General features: G+C 45.8%; 3 protein-coding genes across 3 annotated transcripts; all 3 read left to right on the top strand.

Annotated features, from left to right (window-relative positions):
- Positions 1 to 5,295: 5,295 nt before the first annotated feature.
- On the top strand, positions 5,296 to 6,217 carry LOC117058726 (olfactory receptor 958-like). Its single transcript, XM_033170071.1, has one exon. It carries the CDS (start codon positions 5,306 to 5,308, stop codon positions 6,215 to 6,217), a length of 912 nt encoding a protein of 303 aa, XP_033025962.1. The 5' UTR covers positions 5,296 to 5,305.
- A 4,035-nt stretch (positions 6,218 to 10,252) lies between these two features.
- On the top strand, positions 10,253 to 11,176 carry LOC117058992 (olfactory receptor 10G6-like). The gene has a single exon (XM_033170426.1). The coding sequence runs from the start codon at positions 10,253 to 10,255 to the stop codon at positions 11,174 to 11,176; it is 924 nt and encodes a 307-aa protein (XP_033026317.1).
- Positions 11,177 to 15,430: 4,254 nt separating this feature from the next.
- On the top strand, positions 15,431 to 17,304 carry LOC117057346 (putative olfactory receptor 10D4). The gene is made up of 2 exons (XM_033168187.1): positions 15,431 to 15,492; positions 16,353 to 17,304. The coding sequence occupies exons 1-2, from the start codon at positions 15,431 to 15,433 to the stop codon at positions 17,302 to 17,304; spliced, it is 1,014 nt and encodes a 337-aa protein (XP_033024078.1).
- Positions 17,305 to 17,755: the final 451 nt, after the last annotated feature.

The raw sequence follows: 17,755 nt of genomic DNA, 5'->3' as shown, positions 1-17,755 counted from the left end.
TCAGGTCCAGTCGTGTCCGACTCTGGGGTTGCGGCGCTCATCTCGCTCTATAGGCCAAGGGAGCCGGCATTTGTCCGCAGACAGCTTCCGGGTCATGTGGCCAGCATGACAAAGCCGCTTCTGGCGAACCAGAGCAGCGCACGGAAACACCGTTTACCTTCCCGCTGGAGCGGTCCCTATTTATCTACTTGCACTTTAATGTGCTTTCGAACTGCTAGGTGGGCAGGAGCTGGGACCGAGCAACGGGAGCTCACCCTGTGGCAGGGATTCGAACCGCCGACCTTCTGATCAGCAAGCCCTAGACTCTGTGGTTTAACCCACAGCGCCACCTGGGTCCCTTTACCTTAGAGACCAACTAAGTTTGTTCTTGGTATGAACTTTTGTGTGCATGCACATTTCTTCAGATACACTGAAGTGTGCATGCACATGAAAGCTCATACCAAGAACAAACTTAGTTGGTCTCTAAGGTGCTACTGGAAGGATTTTTTATTTTGTTTTGACAATTATTATTATTATTATTTGTCATGCTGGCTGGGGCTGATGGGAGTTCATAGAATCATAGAGTTGGAAGAGACCACAAGGGCCATCCAGTCCAACCCCCTGCCATGTTGTGGTCCAGGAAGAACTCTGGGGGGCACCATGTAAGCTAAGCCAGATCTAGTCCAATAGTCTGACCAGCAGTAGCCTTCCAGGGTCTTAGAGACGGAGATTGTTCCAATCCATCCAGCTCCACGTTGTCTACATCAACTGGCAGAAGCTCTCCAGGATTTCAGAAAGAGTGTCTCTCCCAGTACTACCTGTAGATGCTGTGAGAGATCGAACCTGGGACCTTCTGCACCACCAGTGAATTACAGCCCTTCCTTCAATGCCTATAATCACCGTCTCTTTCCGCACAGTGGCTCAGCGCTTTGTCTTTGGCCAAGTCATGCAACCTGAGAAAGTCTTCTCCTTGGAAGGAGGCAAGATCCTGATTGACTGTACTCAAAACCTAAGCGCATCCCATGACACAATGTATTGGTACAAGCAGGCTGGGAGCACAATGTCCTACTTGGGACACAGCTATGATGGAAAGTCTGTTGCAGCTGCCGAGGAGTTCACGCTAGATGTGATCAAAGAATCTCGCCGCACCACGCTGAAAAAAGACGTGGCAAGACTGAGCGACGCTGCTGTATACTTCTGTGCCATGAGTAACACAGTGGAAGGAAGCCAGGCGCCATCTGCACAAAAGCTACCGGCCTGCTCAAGTGTTGCTCTTGGAGCAGAATCTCAGCACAGTGCCCTGCCGTGGATACCATTGACAGGATCCTAGAGTTGGAAGGGCCCTCAAAGGTCTTCCAGTCCACCGTCCTGTCAGTAAACAGCTGCTGCAGCATCCCTGATAGGCAGCCAGTCAACCTCTAATGGAGAAGAGTCCATCCCTTTCCTAGACACTCTGATCCACTGTCAAACAGAAGGATGTAAGAGGAGGTTGCTGGATCAGATGAAAGGTCTGTCTGGTCCAGCATTCTGGGTCCCATCCAATGCTTACTTCAGCATAGACCCACTGAAGTTAATGAACACGACTTTTTGGACTACTTAAAGAAATGCTACCATATGACGAACTCGCAAGCAGGATTTGAGCCATGAGCAACGTAAGTAATTAGATTATAATATTGAGGTTATGATTTAGTAGATAGACAACAGGGCAGCAGAAGGGAAGAAACAGCAATTCCATGGAAAATGGGGTGGGAAGTCAACAAAAATAAGCAAAAAGATGTAATTGTGTTTTGATTGTATATGCTATGTTGAACCTTTATAAAATATAATTGGAAAAAAGAAGTTAATGAACATGACTAAGTCAATGAATTTCAGTGGGCCTAATCTGAATAAGACTTATTTGGATAGAACCCTTTGTTCCCACAGTCCAGATGGCTACTCTAAGGGTAAAAGGTAAAAGGTAAAGGACCCCTGGATGGTTAAGTCCAGTCAAAGGTGACTATGGGGTGCGGCGCTCATCTCGGTTTCAGGCCAAGGGAGCCAGCATTTGTCCACAGACAGCTTTCCGGGTCATGCGGCCAGCATGACTAAGCCTCTTCTGGTGCAACTGGACACCGTGACGGAAACCAGAACACACGGACATGCCATTTACCTTCCCACCACAGCGGTACCTATTTATCTATTTGCACTAGTGTGCTTTTGTGTTGGCAGGAGCTGGGACAGAGCAACGGGAGCTCACCCCGCCGTGGGGATTCAAACCGCCAACCTTCAGATCAGCAAGCCCAAGAGGCTCAGTGGTTTAGGCCACAACGCCACCCGCGTCCACTCCAAGGGTAACCAATGAAAGGCACACCAGACGCTGTTGAACTGCAGCTCCCATCTGGTCTGGCATACTTCTCTCACAGTGGCCAACCAGATGCCTATGGGAAGCCTGCAAGGAGGGCAGGAGTTTGGCAGTGATCTCCACAATTCCGATTCCAAGCAACAGGTTTTCAGAGGCATACTGCCTGGGACATTGGAGGGAGAACATATCCACCATGATCTCTGTGCATCCTTCACAATCTTTAGAGGTCACACGTAACTCCTTTGCTTTCCTACAAAGGCACTAATCCTTAAACCTGGAGATGATCATTTTCTTGAAGGGTGCTAAGGGTGCCACAGAGATCTTTTAAAGGCCCCAGGCTTTGTTCGACGGCCCACCCCTAAGAGACGGCTACCTCCCCTTCCATTTTACAGGAAGCTAATTGACTGTTCAAAACAACTGATGCAACACTGCTGGTGATTTCATTGAGTGCTGCCATGAGACAGGGAGACTGGAAGAAATTCTCCAGAGCCTCAAATCCCTACAGAAGGACACAGAAGATGTAAAGATGCCTCCAGAAGGCTGGGGCCGTTCAGACTTTCAGAACCTGCAGTGCAGGAGTTCTGCATTTTTACTGAACTGATGTAAGAGCCAAGTAGATTTTCTTGTGAAAATCACTCAGTAGACGTTTTATTTCAAGGAAACAGGTGCTGCTGGTGGGCTGAGATGATAAGATCCAGTATCAGAGAGAACTAAGGAATGCAGTAACTCTCTGTCTTCGATGCATGCAGGGTAAGTGAATATTTCTTTTCTCCGGCTCCTTTTATTTGTTGTTCAAATGCTTTAAAAAAATCTACCTTTCCTTATTCAAAAGGTCCCATTTTGCTGCCAATTCACCAAATGCATTTGCCCTGTTCTTCCGTACAAATTGGCTGAATGGCTTGCAAAGGACAATGATCCTACTCTTCCGCTTGCAGTCTTAAGAGAGATGACACAAAGGGAAAAAGGGATAGGAAGGGAGGAGGGAAAACAAACAAACTCAGGTGCTAGTTCAGGGTGCGATCCTCCAGATGTTCTCTTCCTCTGCGACCATTGGCCATGCTGGCAAGGGCTGATGGGAGTTGGAGCTTAATAAAAAGACCTGGTAGCACACATGTTTCTCACCACTGAGGGCTCATCCGGACTTCCTTTTGTGCCACGTTTCTAGGAATAGGTTCATACTTCCAAGAGCCACATAGCTGGGATAGCTCAGCTGGTAGAGTATGAGACTTTTAATCTCAGGGTTGTGAGATTTCACCTTGGGTCCAACAGGTAGATCACCGGCCATCTGTAGATCACTGGTAGATCACTGGTTCCCCCCAAAGAAGCTCAACAACCTTGGCTCCCCTAAAAAAAGCTCAACAAATCTGACCTGAACCTCCCAAAATGGGGTTGATCACTGTCAGTTTTTAACTATGAGTATATCGCAGTCTCTTGGGAGTTGGCCACCCCTGGACTAGATCATCCACATGGTCCCTTCCAACTCCATGATTCTATAATATCTGAACACTTTTTTTCCATGCTGCTTTCCAGATGAAAAAACTGCTCTTTACTGCTGAATCAGAGCAAACAGCAATATGTGGAAAATCCAAATTGTCATTTGTTCTGATTCAGCATTGAGAACAGGTTTGTGCAGGGAATGTACTGGGACATGATGCTTTAACACATGTCTAGAAAGCACAGGGCAAAAGGTAAGTGTGGATGAGCCCAGAGTCTCTTGCTTCCCTTCTCTCTTTCTGCTGAAACTGCTTCCAGGTGACAATTGATGGAGAGAGCAGCCTGCCAGAGCTGGCTTCTCAGCAGAACTTCCCTCACTCTACCTCTGCTGCAGCCTGATTCAGGATAATTGCCTTTACTGCATTATTATTCATATATAACTTCTGCATTTGCAAAATCCATTTAAAATCTTCACCCTGTCCTTTGGTGAAATGCTTGCAGGATTACGCCAGGCTCTTAGCTGCAGGAGGCACCTAATTAAGCCTTGATCACCCACTCCAGCTGCTACAACCTGCCCTTCTGATGAGGTGGGCAGCTTCCCATTTTAGAGATGGAGGAACTGAGGCCAAGGGTTCACAGTGGCATGGATTTCAGCAGGACTAATTCTGGAATGATTCCCATGGCGTGCGCTACATGTAAAAGCTTGATACCAAAATGGGTGCTTCACCTGGAGATTATCAGGAAAAGATCTGTGAATGAGATCCCGTAGAAACATGCACAGTTCACACATTTGTGCACACTGCCGGACATCCCAGCACTCCACAGCCCGATCCTAAAAATGCTTACATAGCTGCAAATCTTATTGGGCTAAAAGGCTTACTCAGAAGTTCAAAGGGATCACAGACTGACACTATGCAAGCTTACTCAGAAATAGATCCTGCTGAGTTCAAAGGGATTTGCAGTCCAGTTGATGCTCCAATCTGTTTTGCAGCCTCTCCTCTCCCTTCTGCTGCTCACTTGCTTCCAGCCCCCAACCTTTGGTGCTTTCCTTCCCTCAGCTGCTATTCATTCCAGGCTCTGCCTTACAGTGTGTACCTTCTATGTCAGGTAGCCAGTCAGGACAGGAGGAAGAAGATGAGCTAGGACTCTTATCTGCAACCCCTCCAATAATATCTGGAGCTGACTCTGGGTGTATATGCTTGACAAACGCTGCAAATGGTTCAATCCTTGGCACCTCCAGGTAGGGTTGGGGAAGACTTTTGTTTGAAACATTGGAGAATTGCTTCCAGCTCCTGTAGAACGGGGAACCTTCCAGATGTTGACTACAAGTCCCATCATCCTTGTCCATCAGCCATGCAGGCTGGGTCTAATGAGAGCTGAGATTCCATCAACATCTGGAGGGCCACAGGTTCCTCACAACAGATGTAGATCCTTTGCAACTCAGTATCCTAAATAGATTTGCTGCATTTCTGAAGAATTGACCAAGATTGTGTGTTTTTTTCTGTCTCCCCTCCCCCCCAAAATCCCTTTAGCAACATGGTTGGATCTGAAATGCGAAACCACACTGTCATCTTGGAATTCATTCTCCTTGGCATCCCCCACACCGAAGGCATACACAACATCCTCTTTGCCGTCTTTCTATCTTTCTACCTCACCACTTTGCTCGGCAACCTCCTCATCCTCTCTGCCATCATCACTGATGCTCGCCTCCACACTCCCATGTACTGGTTCCTCTGCAATCTCTCTGTGGTAGACCTGGGCTTCTCCTCCATCAGCACTCCCAAGTTCCTGGCCAACATCTGGGCAGGGAGCAGAACCATCTCCTTAGGTGGTTGCATGTGCCAGGTCTTCTTCTACCACTTCCTGGGAAGCACTGAGTGCCTCCTCTACACTGTCATGGCCTATGATCGCTATGCCGCCATCTGCCACCCACTGAGGTACACGGTCATCATGAACCGGAAAGTGTGTGCCCTTCTGGCAGCGGGCACGTGGTTCACTAGTTCGTTCCATGCCACCATTTTGACCAGCTTGACCTTCACGTTGCCTTACTGCAGAACCAATGAGGTGGACTACTTCTTGTGCGACATCTTCCCAGTGGTCAAGCTAGCCTGCGCTGACACCTACATCATTGAGACGGTGAGCTTCACCAACATTGGCGTGGTGCCCATGGCCTGCTTCTGCCTCATCCTCACATCCTATGTCAGAATTGCCATCTCGGTCCTGAAGATGCGCTCGGCGGAAAGCCGGCGCAAGGCAGCTTCCACCTGTGCGTCCCATTTGACTGTCGTTTGCTTCTTCTTTGGGCCTTGTGCTCTCCTCTACACCCAGCCGTCCCTGAGCGATGTGTTAGCTACACCCATCCAGATTTTCTGCAACGTGGTCACTCCGATGTTGAACCCCATCATCTACACTCTGCGGAACAAGGAGGTTCAGGCAGCTTTCAAGAGGATGAAAGGTGCTTAGATCCTTTCTGTTGAAGAGGGGGAAACAAATTGGAAACAGAACACCAGACTAAGCTTCCCACCTCTGGATGGCACAATATGATAACATGAGGGATACTGGGATCCTCAGGCCCGGTAGCAAAATACAGCCCTCCAGAACTCACGATGTGACCTTCAAGGCTCTTCCCAGGCCATGTCCCTTCCCAGGCCACATCCCCTCTCTCAGGAAGTGCTTTTGATTGTTTGGAATGTGTCTGAGATAAGGCCCAGTGAAGCAAGATTATTTAGCAAAGAGGAGAGAAATAAAAACAATTATTATTATTCATCATCTATTATAGCAGATGAATCTCAAGGGGTGTCCAGAGCAGCACTGTCTGGTCCTGTTGTGTTGGGTGACTTTCAGTTCGTAAGGCTCAAGCATGTCGACAAACTGCTTGGATTGGCCAGGGCGATCACTTGCGCTCTAGACCCTTGCCCTTCTTGGCTGATTAAAAGTAGCAGGAAATGGGGCAGCTGTCTGGCACAGGGAGGTAGGTGATTAATGCCTTCTTGCAAGAGGGCAGTGGTGGAGTATGTCTTCCTGGCATCCAGGGCTGGCAGGTGAGTGCAGATGCACGAGCCCAACCCTTGCCACCAACGTGACGCCAGCCCCAATCTGCTTTGCGAGGCTGCGAGGATCTCAGCCTCGTCCAGCGGCTAGGGAAGGTGTTTGGCTGATTAACATTCTACAGCTTTTTAAACATGTCTGTAGGAGGGAGAAGAAGAAGAAGAAGAAGAAGAAGAAGAAGAAGAAGAAGAAGAAGAAGAGTTTGGATTTGATATCCCGCTTTTCACTACCCAAAGGAGTCTCAAAGCGGCTAACATTCTCCTTTCCCTTCCTCCCCCACAACAAACTCTCTGTGAGGTGAGTGGGGCTGAGAGACTTCAGAGAAGTGTGACTAGCCCAAGGTCACCCAGCAGCTGCATGTGGAGGAGCGGAGACACGAACCCGGTTCCCCAGATTACGAATCTACCACTCTTAACCACTACACCACACTGGCTGTTTGTTTCAAACAAAGGCCTTTCCCAGTCCCACCTGGAGATGCTGGGGATTTAACCTTGGACTTTTTGAAAGCAAAGCAGATACTGCACCAGCCCTTTGCATCACTCATTGAATTGTAGTTGACTATGTGAAGAAGTGTGAAAGAATGGTGATGTGAGGTTAGTTGGTTTTATATATATATATATATATATATATATATATATATATATATTGGTACCAATGACATGGGGAAATGTGGTTTTGAGGTCCTGGAAGCAGCAGCTGGTGCAGAACCCTGTGGCCAGGCTGTCGAGTGAAGCAACTGGATATGCATCTATTATACCTGTGCTGAGAGAAGTGCGTTGGCTGACAATCAGTTACCAGGTTACCTTGGAGGTCTTCTTCTTCCTCCTCCTCCTCCTCCTCCTCCTCCTCCTTATTATTATTATTATTATTATTATTATTGCATGTAGAAGCTGCTGGATAAACAAAAACTAGCTCTTGTATCGAAATAAAAAATTCCCATTCAAAAAATATGCTTCAATCTTTCATTTCAATGCAGGGGCGTAGGAAGGGTGAGTGGGGGGCGAGTTGTCCCATGTTCCATCATGGAGGGGGGTGTCAAAAAGGAACAATTACTGCCCTACTAGGGCGGTTCATTAAAAAACTGTTTTTGAAAATGCCTGCTCCAAAGGTCTTATTTTACTACACTAGGGATTATATAGCTATATCTGAAATTTCATGCATATCAGTTAATATCCTGACCCTCCTCCACGAAAATAACTGTTTACTTGGCCGTTTTCATATGTCGTGAAGACTGAAATTTCAATTCAGTGGAGCCAAAACACAATCCATCTTGTAGATTCAAGTATCTGTCCACAGTCACCTCCTTGTTATCAGAGGCCCATAATCCACATACCTTTGTAAGACAATATGAAATAATGTAAAATTATTTATGCAAAAAAACCAACCCACAATCAATGGGGGGTGGTGGTGACAAGAAATTTTCCACACCGGGTACCACCTGACCTTCCTACGCCTCTGTTTCAATGTACATTAAATCAGTGGTGTAGCATAGGTGGTTGGGGGAGGTACAAGGGCAGTTGCCCTGGGTGCAAAATTGTTCGGGGATACAAAATTTCAACATCCGGTGCTGCCTCAATAAAGTTGCTTGCTTCCATAGCTGGTTTCCATTGAAAACAGCTTCTCCATGCGAACCAGGAAGTGACCTCTGCAGACAATGAATGACTCTTTTTGTATCTCTGCAGCTGTGATCTCCTAGGTGATGCGGATGCCATTGGGCAGTTGAATGTGCATGCCTACTCCATCTGTTTACCTTCCTACCACTACCCCCTCTGCATGGCTCCGGGCACTGGCAACCCATGCTATGCCACTGCATTAAACAATTATTCTTAACAGAGACCAGGTAACCTGAAAGATCGCCTGCTCCTGTGTAAGGTCTCTTAGATCATGCAGTTGCTTTCAGGTAGGGACTTTGTTATGTAGAAACTTGGTTCTAGCTACAAATAATAAAGATCTATGTGCAAGAGACAAGAGCAGTGGAGATTGGTTCATTAGGGTGAATTGGGTATTCCCTGTGCCAGCTTCAGTCAGCTGCCTGCCTTCTTACTTCCAACCAATCAGGGAGTGACTTTGCCTACCATTGGCTCTAGCTCCTCTTCCTATTGGTCTCCCAGGCTTCATCGCTACCAACCATCAAGGGCAACAGGCCTGTTTGCTGTTATTAATTTCGGCAGCTATACTGTTCCCCATGAAAACTAAAGGAAGCCACAAACATATATGGGAGAAAGGAAGCACAGCATGTATTTAGAAACCGTATATTCAGCGTGGATGTAGGAAGCTGCCTTATATTGGTTCATCTAGCATAGTATTGCCAACGATACTCGGTACCTTTTGCACACAAAAGATGTGCTCTACCACTGAGTTATGGCCTTTCACTTTGCCATGATGATGTTTTGAAAATCTGATGTAACTCCAAATGGAGTTATTATAAGCCCAAGGTACATTGTTATGATCAAAACACACAGCGCAATCATGAGTTCAGAAATGCCTTCAAATCCCAAAAGCTTGGAAATCAGAAACCTAGGGAGGAAAGAAATGCACAAGGGAGGGAGAAGATATAAAGAAGATCAGACACAAACATGGTATTATAGAAAAGGGAAGAAGTTATAGGAAAAATCCAGAGCTGTGGGAGAATGTTAGGAACGGATTTACGATGAGAAACTTAGGACCTCTAGAGAAGAGTACTTCTTCTGCTGTGCTGGCCATTGAACATTGAATAACCCTTTTATTTCAGGGTTCAAACTTGACTGAAGGACAGAAAAAGGATTGGCTGTCTCTCCAGATAGTTGAGTGAAGGCACGAAAAAGGCACAGAACCTTTTCTATTGGGGATCTCAATATGAATAAGCAGGTGGGGTTCTGTGTCTTCATGACCCAAGCACACAACCTGTATTGCTTGGACCTCTCCTTCCTAAGGGTCTCCATTATGATAAGGACAGTTATCAGATTACAACCTTTTCCACAGTTGCATGGAATATGCGGGAGAAAAGTGACCAACTGCTAAATGTATAGAAACAGGCATTCAAGTCTGGTTATATCATGTCCTCCAACCTAGAACACTTTCCCCACAATTTGTTTTGTGCATCTGTATGTCTGGAGGAAGGATAGGAGAAGGTATGGTGCTCATTATTTAAAAGCACTCTCTTTTTGCATTTTCCTGGTTTATATGTGGAATGTATCTGAAAACAGCTTCTTGAGGAAAGTACTGATGAACCGTGATTGAAATGAACCCCGGGGATGAAGTTACATGATTGTTACACCCAGACTCTGGATCTTTAGAATTTAGGGTGGAAAAGATGGATATTCCACATCTCACTACTTCCCTCCTCCCAGGCAACAAATGACAAGAGCTTGGTGTGATATCCAAAATGTTACGCAGAGCTTGCCAAAGCTTCATATTTTTTGTCACTCTCTTTTGTACATTGTAGGGATAAACTTTAAAGGCATTCAAAGAATGGAGTGTGAAAATCAAACAGCCCTGATGTATTTTGTCCTCTTGGGGATTCCACACCCACCTGAGCTACATGCTGCTTTATTTTGCTTCTTTGTGTCCATCTACTTGCTGACCCTCCTTAGTAATCTCCTTGTCCTCTTAGCTGTGATATGTGAACCACAGCTGCACAAGCCCATGTACTGGTTCCTCTACCACTTGTCCGTCTTGGACATTGCCACCTCGACCGTAGTGGTGCCCAAATTGATTGCTGGGTTTCTAGAGGGTGGTGGGACCATCTCCTTTGCGGGTTGTGTGAGCCAACTCTTCTCCTACCACTTTGTGGGGTGCACAGAATGCTTCCTCTACACCCTGATGGCTTATGACCGCTTCCTGGCCATCTGCCGGCCACTCCATTATGGCACCCTCATGAACCGCAATGCCTGCCTCTGGCTTGCTATTGGCACGTGGGGAGGTGGTTGTCTGCACTCAGCCATGGAGACAGCTCTCACCTTCCGCTTGCCCTATGGACCAGGGAATGAGGTGAGGTATATCTTCTGTGACATTCCTGCTGTGCTGAAACTTGCCTGTGCTGATACAACCCTCAATGAGATGGTGACCTTGATTGATGTTGGTCTTGTAGCCATGACTTGTGTTTTCCTTCTCCTCGTTTCTTATATGTACATTGTTTTGGCAGTCCTAAGGATTCGTAGTGCCGAGGGGCGACGGCGCGCCTTCTCTACATGTACATCCCATATCATTATTGTAATGATCTGCTATATTCCTCTAACCTTTACTTATCTAAGACCAGGAGCACAAGATCCACTGGGAGGGGTGGTGGCTGTGTTTTACACCACGGTGACTCCCTTCCTGAACCCTGTCATATACACTCTGAGAAACAAGGAGATGAAAGCTGCTGTCTTGAGACTAAGAGACAGGAAAACATAGTTCCTCTCCCATGTGTATGCTCAGACAGATCTTTCTAAGGTCTGTTCCTGGCTGCATCTTACACTTTCAAGATATAGTAATGGCCACTAACTTTGGTGCCCATCAAAGGGTTTTAGAAAAATTCTTGTGAGATAAAGTTTACCAGTGGCTACTAGTATGTCTCTGAAATCATAAGTAGGTTGCTGTTTTGCTCGTGTCGCTTCCCATAGGCATCTGCTTGGTCAATTTGAGAATACAATGCTAGATTAGATGGACCTTTGGACAATGACCACAGTGTTGATGAAGATTATTCTTATGATAACAGTGATAATAATGATAATAATAGTCAGTATGACATATTCCGAAAATGGCTTGGAGAAATGATTGAGTAGAAGACTGTAGTCGTATCCAAACCATCCCAAGCACATCTCAAGCACATGGTTTTCCCCAGCAGGACAAATGTGTGTAACAGATGTACATGCATAAGTGCCCAACATGCTTTGTTGACCTGCGGCTAAGCAGTGAACTGGCTGCACAGTCAAATATTTTGAGGGGATGTGGAAGCTACAGGAAGCCTCCATCCCTGATGGTCAAAGGCCTGGAAACGATGCCTTATGAGGAACGGCTTAGGGAGCTGGGTATGTTTAGCCTGGAGAAGAGAAGGTTAAGGGGTGATATGATAGCCATGTTCAAATATATAAAAGCATGTCATATAGAGGAGGGTGAAAGGTTGTTTTCTGCTGCTCCAGAGAAGCAGAAATGGGGCAATGGATTCAAACTACAAGAAAGAAGATTTCACCTAAACATTAGGAAGAACTTCCTGACAGTGAGAGCTGTTCGGCAGTGGAATTTGCTACCAAGGAGTGTGGTGGAGTCTCCTTCTTTGGAGGTCTTTAAGCGGAGGCTTGACAGCCATCTGTCAGGAATGCTTTGATGGTGTTTCCTGCTTGGCAGGGGGTTGGACTGGATGGCCCTTGTGGTCTCTTCCAACTCTATGACTCTATGTTTAATCTGTGAGTGTCCACTCGCACATTCAAGTGGGCTTCTATTGCCGTTGCAATGGGGATCAAGGAAGGTGCACTGGAGAATTCAGCCTTGTTATTATGGGTTTGCCTGCGAACTTCTCTTGCAGTGATTCAACTGGACAACCATCTTGCCTCAAGCAAAAGAAGGATGACAAGTATAGCTTATTACACAACATGCACCATGTACCATGTACACAACATGCACCATTGCCATGACAAATGGTTTGAATCAGGGCACAGAGTCATAGAGTTTAGTGGAGGCTTTGTAGACCATTTACCCCAACATCCTGCTTAATAAAAAAGATACAGAGACCTACAGCATCCCAGAGAGATGTTTGCCCAGCCTCTCTTTGAAGACCTCTAGCAGCGCAGAGCTTACCACGCCTGTAGTTAACTGGCTCCATTGCCATAAACAAATTTCTCCTGAGGTTCATGTGAAATTGATCATCCTGTAACTGGAGCCCATTAAAGTTTGTTCTTCCCTCTGGCACTGTTGGGAATATGTTTTCGTCCTCTTTCTTCCATTTGACGAGTGGAATTCCTACAAGTGAAATCCCGAAGATGAGGATTGCATGCCAGTGTGCTGGCCCCAGGGGTCTAGGGGTCCAAAGGAGGTCAGTCCGGCGGGGAGCGAGGCAGGGAGCAGGTCAAGGTCCAAGGCAGGTGCAGGCACGAGGTTGAGCACACGCTTGCAACTAAGTTGCTCACGCAACTTGGGCTGGGTCTGGCTGGCTTTTATCTGGCCCTATGCTTAGGGCGGCCCCGATCCTCCGGAGACTCGCCTCTCCTCCGGGCCTGGAGGCGAGCACTCCTCCTGTAGGCACTTAGCTCCCTTCGCCTCTCTGCCCTGAGCCTCTGTAGCTCAGGAGAGGCTGGTGGGTTACTGGACCCAGGGGATGCCTCAGCTTCCTCTGAAGAGGCTGGGAGTGGAGCACCTGCAGGCAATGGGTCCTCCCTCCCATCAGGAGCCAGAGCAGACTCTGCTGATGCCTGCACCTGGGGATCCAGCACAGGTGGGGATCCTTCAGGCTCAAGCCCTGGCCCCGGCTCAGCTGGTTCTGGAGGCCGGGAATCCTGTGCAGGCTGGGATCCCTCAGGTTCAGCATCAGAGTCTGACTCCCAGGCCATCACAGCCAGTTTATTTGTATCAGAAACATTAGAGACATGTGAAAGATGTCTTCAGCATCATCTTGTTCACTGGGGTGAAACATCTGATTCAGTTCACGTTTAAAGGTGGACCTACCTAGTTCTCACACTTCCTGAAATAATACGTGAACTGAAACACAACCATCCTTAAAAATTTGCACTGAACTTTGCACTGCAAGTACTGTAAGGTGTACCAAAACATATACAGCAAGATAAAGTGATCATAAAATGAATATTAACGAAAATAACTTGCAAAAGTGAGTTACATTCGGCAAAAATATATACAAAAATATGTGTGTTAAGCACAATCATGTATAAAAATTTGTATATTAGGAGGAATTTGCCCTTAATACGATGAGTTTTCATGAGTTTTTTTAAAAAAAGAAATTGCAAGCTGATGTGGAAATGTGGAGAAATGACCTTAAATCTGCAAAGATGAGAAATGGAGATTAACAAAAAAATTTACAAATTCACCCATCCCTGTGCTTTACTATTCTATTAATATAATTATTCGGAGTCAAAGTAGATGTTTCAAGAGATCAATGATCAGGATCTGTTTCTAAAAGTTTTTTAAAAGTTTGAGAAAGTTGCTTTTTAATTTATTACTTTTATAAATTGCAGTTGTGAGGTGCCCTGATTCAGACTGGGATCATGCCTGTTTTCCTGATTCACACTAGCCAAACTGAATATGTTATTTACACCACATACAGGTACACTTACAATACCTGCATGTTTTGCTTCGCAGAGTGAAAATAAATTTGGGGAGAGGTTTAAATTTTTTATTTAAACATGAGAGAAAGGGTTAACTTTCACTCCAAAGTAATGTGATCCTAATCCAGCATCGTGTGTCTGCCATTATTATTATTATTATTATTATTATTATTATTATTATTATTATTATTTCCTATTCACAGACACACACCCTCCCAACATCACGTCTTGTTGGGCCTCAATGCTAATGTTCTTAGTATTCCCGAAAGTGAAAATCCGGACAAAATTGTTGAGTAGTTTTTTTGTTTAGGTCAAAGTTGTTGAGCTTTACCGATTTTGCAAAAATCCACTTGTAACATGGGTTACGGAAACACAGTTCCATTCTAAAGCATGTATCATTACAATGTCCAAGGACAACTGCCCTGCAAAGATAGCTGCCAGATGGGATTTCCTTTTTCTTTTTAGGAGACACACAGATGTAAAGAGAGTCTGCCTCGTATTACAGCTAAGTAGAATCATAGAACCATAGAGTTGGAAGAGACCACAAGGGCCATCCAGTCCAACCCCATGCCAAGCAGGAAACACCATCAAAGCATTCCTGACAGATGGCTGTCAAGCCTCTGCTTAAAGACCTCCAAAGAAGGAGACTCCACCACACTCCTTGGTAGCAAATTCCACTGCCGAACAGCTCTCACTGTCAGGAAACAACTGCTGGCTGCTAACAAGTAGAACAGCTGCTGGCTGCTAACTCCTCCCCCAACTCACTTATTCATTCAGCAGTAGCCCCTCCCCTCAGACCATGTGCTCTAGCAGAGCTCACAGCCACACCCACAAGCAAACTCACAATCAAATCTCCGAACAGCTGAGACAAGCAACCGGCCTTAAACCAAAAGAAACAAGCTCACTCTCTTCAGCCTCCTCCACCAATCCCTCACCTCTGGTCACGAGCTCCTGGTCATGAGCCCCCAGAAGTGACAATTAGCTAAGTAGAACCCTTGTCCTGGCATGACACTCATCCAGTAAGATTCATTCATTTGCCTGGCTCCATCTTACATAAGGTTATGTCTGAAATGATGAAACCGTTGCACTTAGTTGCTATCTCCTTGGAGGTTTCAGGCTTGGGAAACTGGTGAACCATCAGGGATCAAGTCCCTTAAGGTTGTCAAACTATTAAACAACAAACAAACCTGGCTGAGACGCCAGGATGGGCAAAAGAGGATGGCATAAAAGCAGTGAAGCCACTGGGGTTAAGCAACAGTGTAGCACCATGTATGGTGTTCATGAGTTAGAGCATTAATTTCTTCCATGCTAATTGATTATGTGCTCTGGAAAACTGAATGCATCCTGTAGGTAAGTCAAAAGGCAGATGTGTTTGTGAATAGATCTGTGAGAGATGGCATTCTTCCACAACCAAATTGTTATGGCTGGTGTGAGAATAGCTCGTGGCATCACAACGTTGGTGAAGGAGTTATGGGGAATCGGCTTCATTCTGCATCCAAGTTTCTCTGGCACCTGAATTTGTTTTCCACATCACCAGTGTTGCATGTTAAACATTGGTTTATTTCTTCACATAAATGCATGAAACAACTGTGGGATTTGCTGCTCAAGAAGTGCCAATGGTTGCAGGATTGGGTGACTTTGAAATGGTAGTGTAAAAATGAAGGGAGTGGCAGGGCACCAGTGGGTATTAGCTACAATAGTTTAATGAAACCTCAAGGTTCAGAGACCGGGTGTCTGCTGACGGCCAAGATTTTGCAGGAGGGCATAACAGGAAATTTAGGTTCATGCAATTAAAGTGCTCTGTTGTCCTGGCATGACACCAGACCCTCCAAGTGTCCCCATTTTCCAGGGACATTCCTGAGTAACAGAAGCCATCCGAGTTTCGGATTTGATCCCAGAATGTCCTGCTTTTTCTTAGGATGTCCCTATTTTCACTGGAGAAATGTTGGAGGGTATGGAGTTATCTGACCCTTGAGCCATCTAAAGGCAATCCTGTATAGGGAAGTTTTTTTTTTAAAAAAAAATGTTTAATGTTTTATTATGTTTTTTTTAAAATATATGTTGGAAGCTGCCCAGAGTGGCTTGGGCAACCCAGTCAGATGTGTGGGGTATAAACAGTAAAATTATCATTACGGAATGGGACGTCCCTATTTTCATCAGAGAAAGGTTGGAGGATATGTGAAAATGCTAGTCAGTGTAGACAATATTGCACCAGATAGCCTGATATAGTTTAAGGCAGCTTCCCATGTTCCTATCACGATTCAGAGCACAAGAGGAGAAACAACATGAACGTTCTTATCTTTCTGCTGCTGTAGGGATGGGTCCGACCAGAAGAACCACACAGTAGTGACCCATTTCATTCTCCTCGGAATCCCCAACACTGAAGGCCTGCAGACCACCCTCTTCATTGTCTTCTCGGCTTTCTATCTCTGCACTTTGCTGGGAAATCTGACCATTATGTCGGCTGTCCTCCTCGACTTCCATCTCCACACCCCTATGTACTTTTTCCTCTGCAACCTGGCCATCCTAGACATTGGTTTCTCTTCCGTCACCACTCCCAAAATGTTATCCATCCTTTGGGCACAGAGCAGGACTATCTCCGTAGGGGGGTGCATGTCCCAGGTCTTCTTCTACCATTTTATGGGATGTTCTGAGTGCCTGCTGTACACCGTCATGGCGTATGATCGCTACATTGCCATTTGTTACCCACTGCGATATATGGTCATTATGAACTGGAAGGTGTGCATCATCTTGGCGGCAGGTACATGGCTCGCCAGTTCCATCCAGGGCATCGTTCTCACCAGCCTCACTTTCACATTGCCTTACTGTGGCCCTAACATAATAGATTATTTCTTCTGTGATGTTTTCCCAGTCGTCAAGTTGGCCTGTGCAGATACTTCCACCATTGAAGCTGTGGGCTTCAACAATATTGGCATTGTGGGTGTGAGCTGCTTCTTCCTCATCCTCTTGTCTTATGTCCGCATCATTTACTCCATCGCACGGATGAATTCTGGGGAGGGGAGGCGCAAAGCGGCCTCCACATGCGCCTCCCATCTTCTGGTGGTTACCTTCTTCTTTGGACCCTGTGCCTTGATTTACACCCAGCCGTCTCTGAGTGGGGTCCTGGTCACCCCGGTGCAGATCTTTGGCAATGTTGTTACACCCATGCTCAACCCAGTCATCTACACTCTGCGAAACAAGGATGTGAAAGCAGCTCTGAAGAAACTAATGGGGAGGCAGACAGCCCCACAGTTGATGGCACATTAATGATGTTCCTAAAGGGTGCATGCTTGGAATAAACATTTTGGCCTTTTATTGAGCATATTACAGTGGTAACTTGGTTCTAAAACTTAATCTGTTCCGGAAGTCTGTTCCAAAACCAAAGTGTTCCAAAACCAAGGCGCTCTTTCCCATAGAAAGTAATGCAAAATGGATTAATCCGTTCCAGACTTTTAAAAACAACCCCTAAAACAGCAATTTAACATGAATTTTATCTAACGAGACCATTGATCCATAAAATGAAAGCAAGAATCAATGTACTGTACTATAAAATAAATAAGACAGTTTGTAGATGATAAAAAAAAATTATTTTACCTGCACAGGTGATAGTCATTGTTTGGATGGGGGGCTTTTATCCATTTCCACAGTCACTCAATCGATCGATCGATCAATCAATCAATAGCTGGACTGGGTTCCACATAGTCACAAAAAGGAATTA

This window comes from Lacerta agilis, chromosome 14 (assembly GCF_009819535.1).
Source record: "Lacerta agilis isolate rLacAgi1 chromosome 14, rLacAgi1.pri, whole genome shotgun sequence".
Taxonomy (NCBI): Eukaryota; Metazoa; Chordata; class Lepidosauria; order Squamata; family Lacertidae; genus Lacerta; species Lacerta agilis.
The sequence above is the reverse complement of the archived record's forward strand: the minus strand, read 5'-3'. Positions and strand labels throughout refer to the sequence as shown.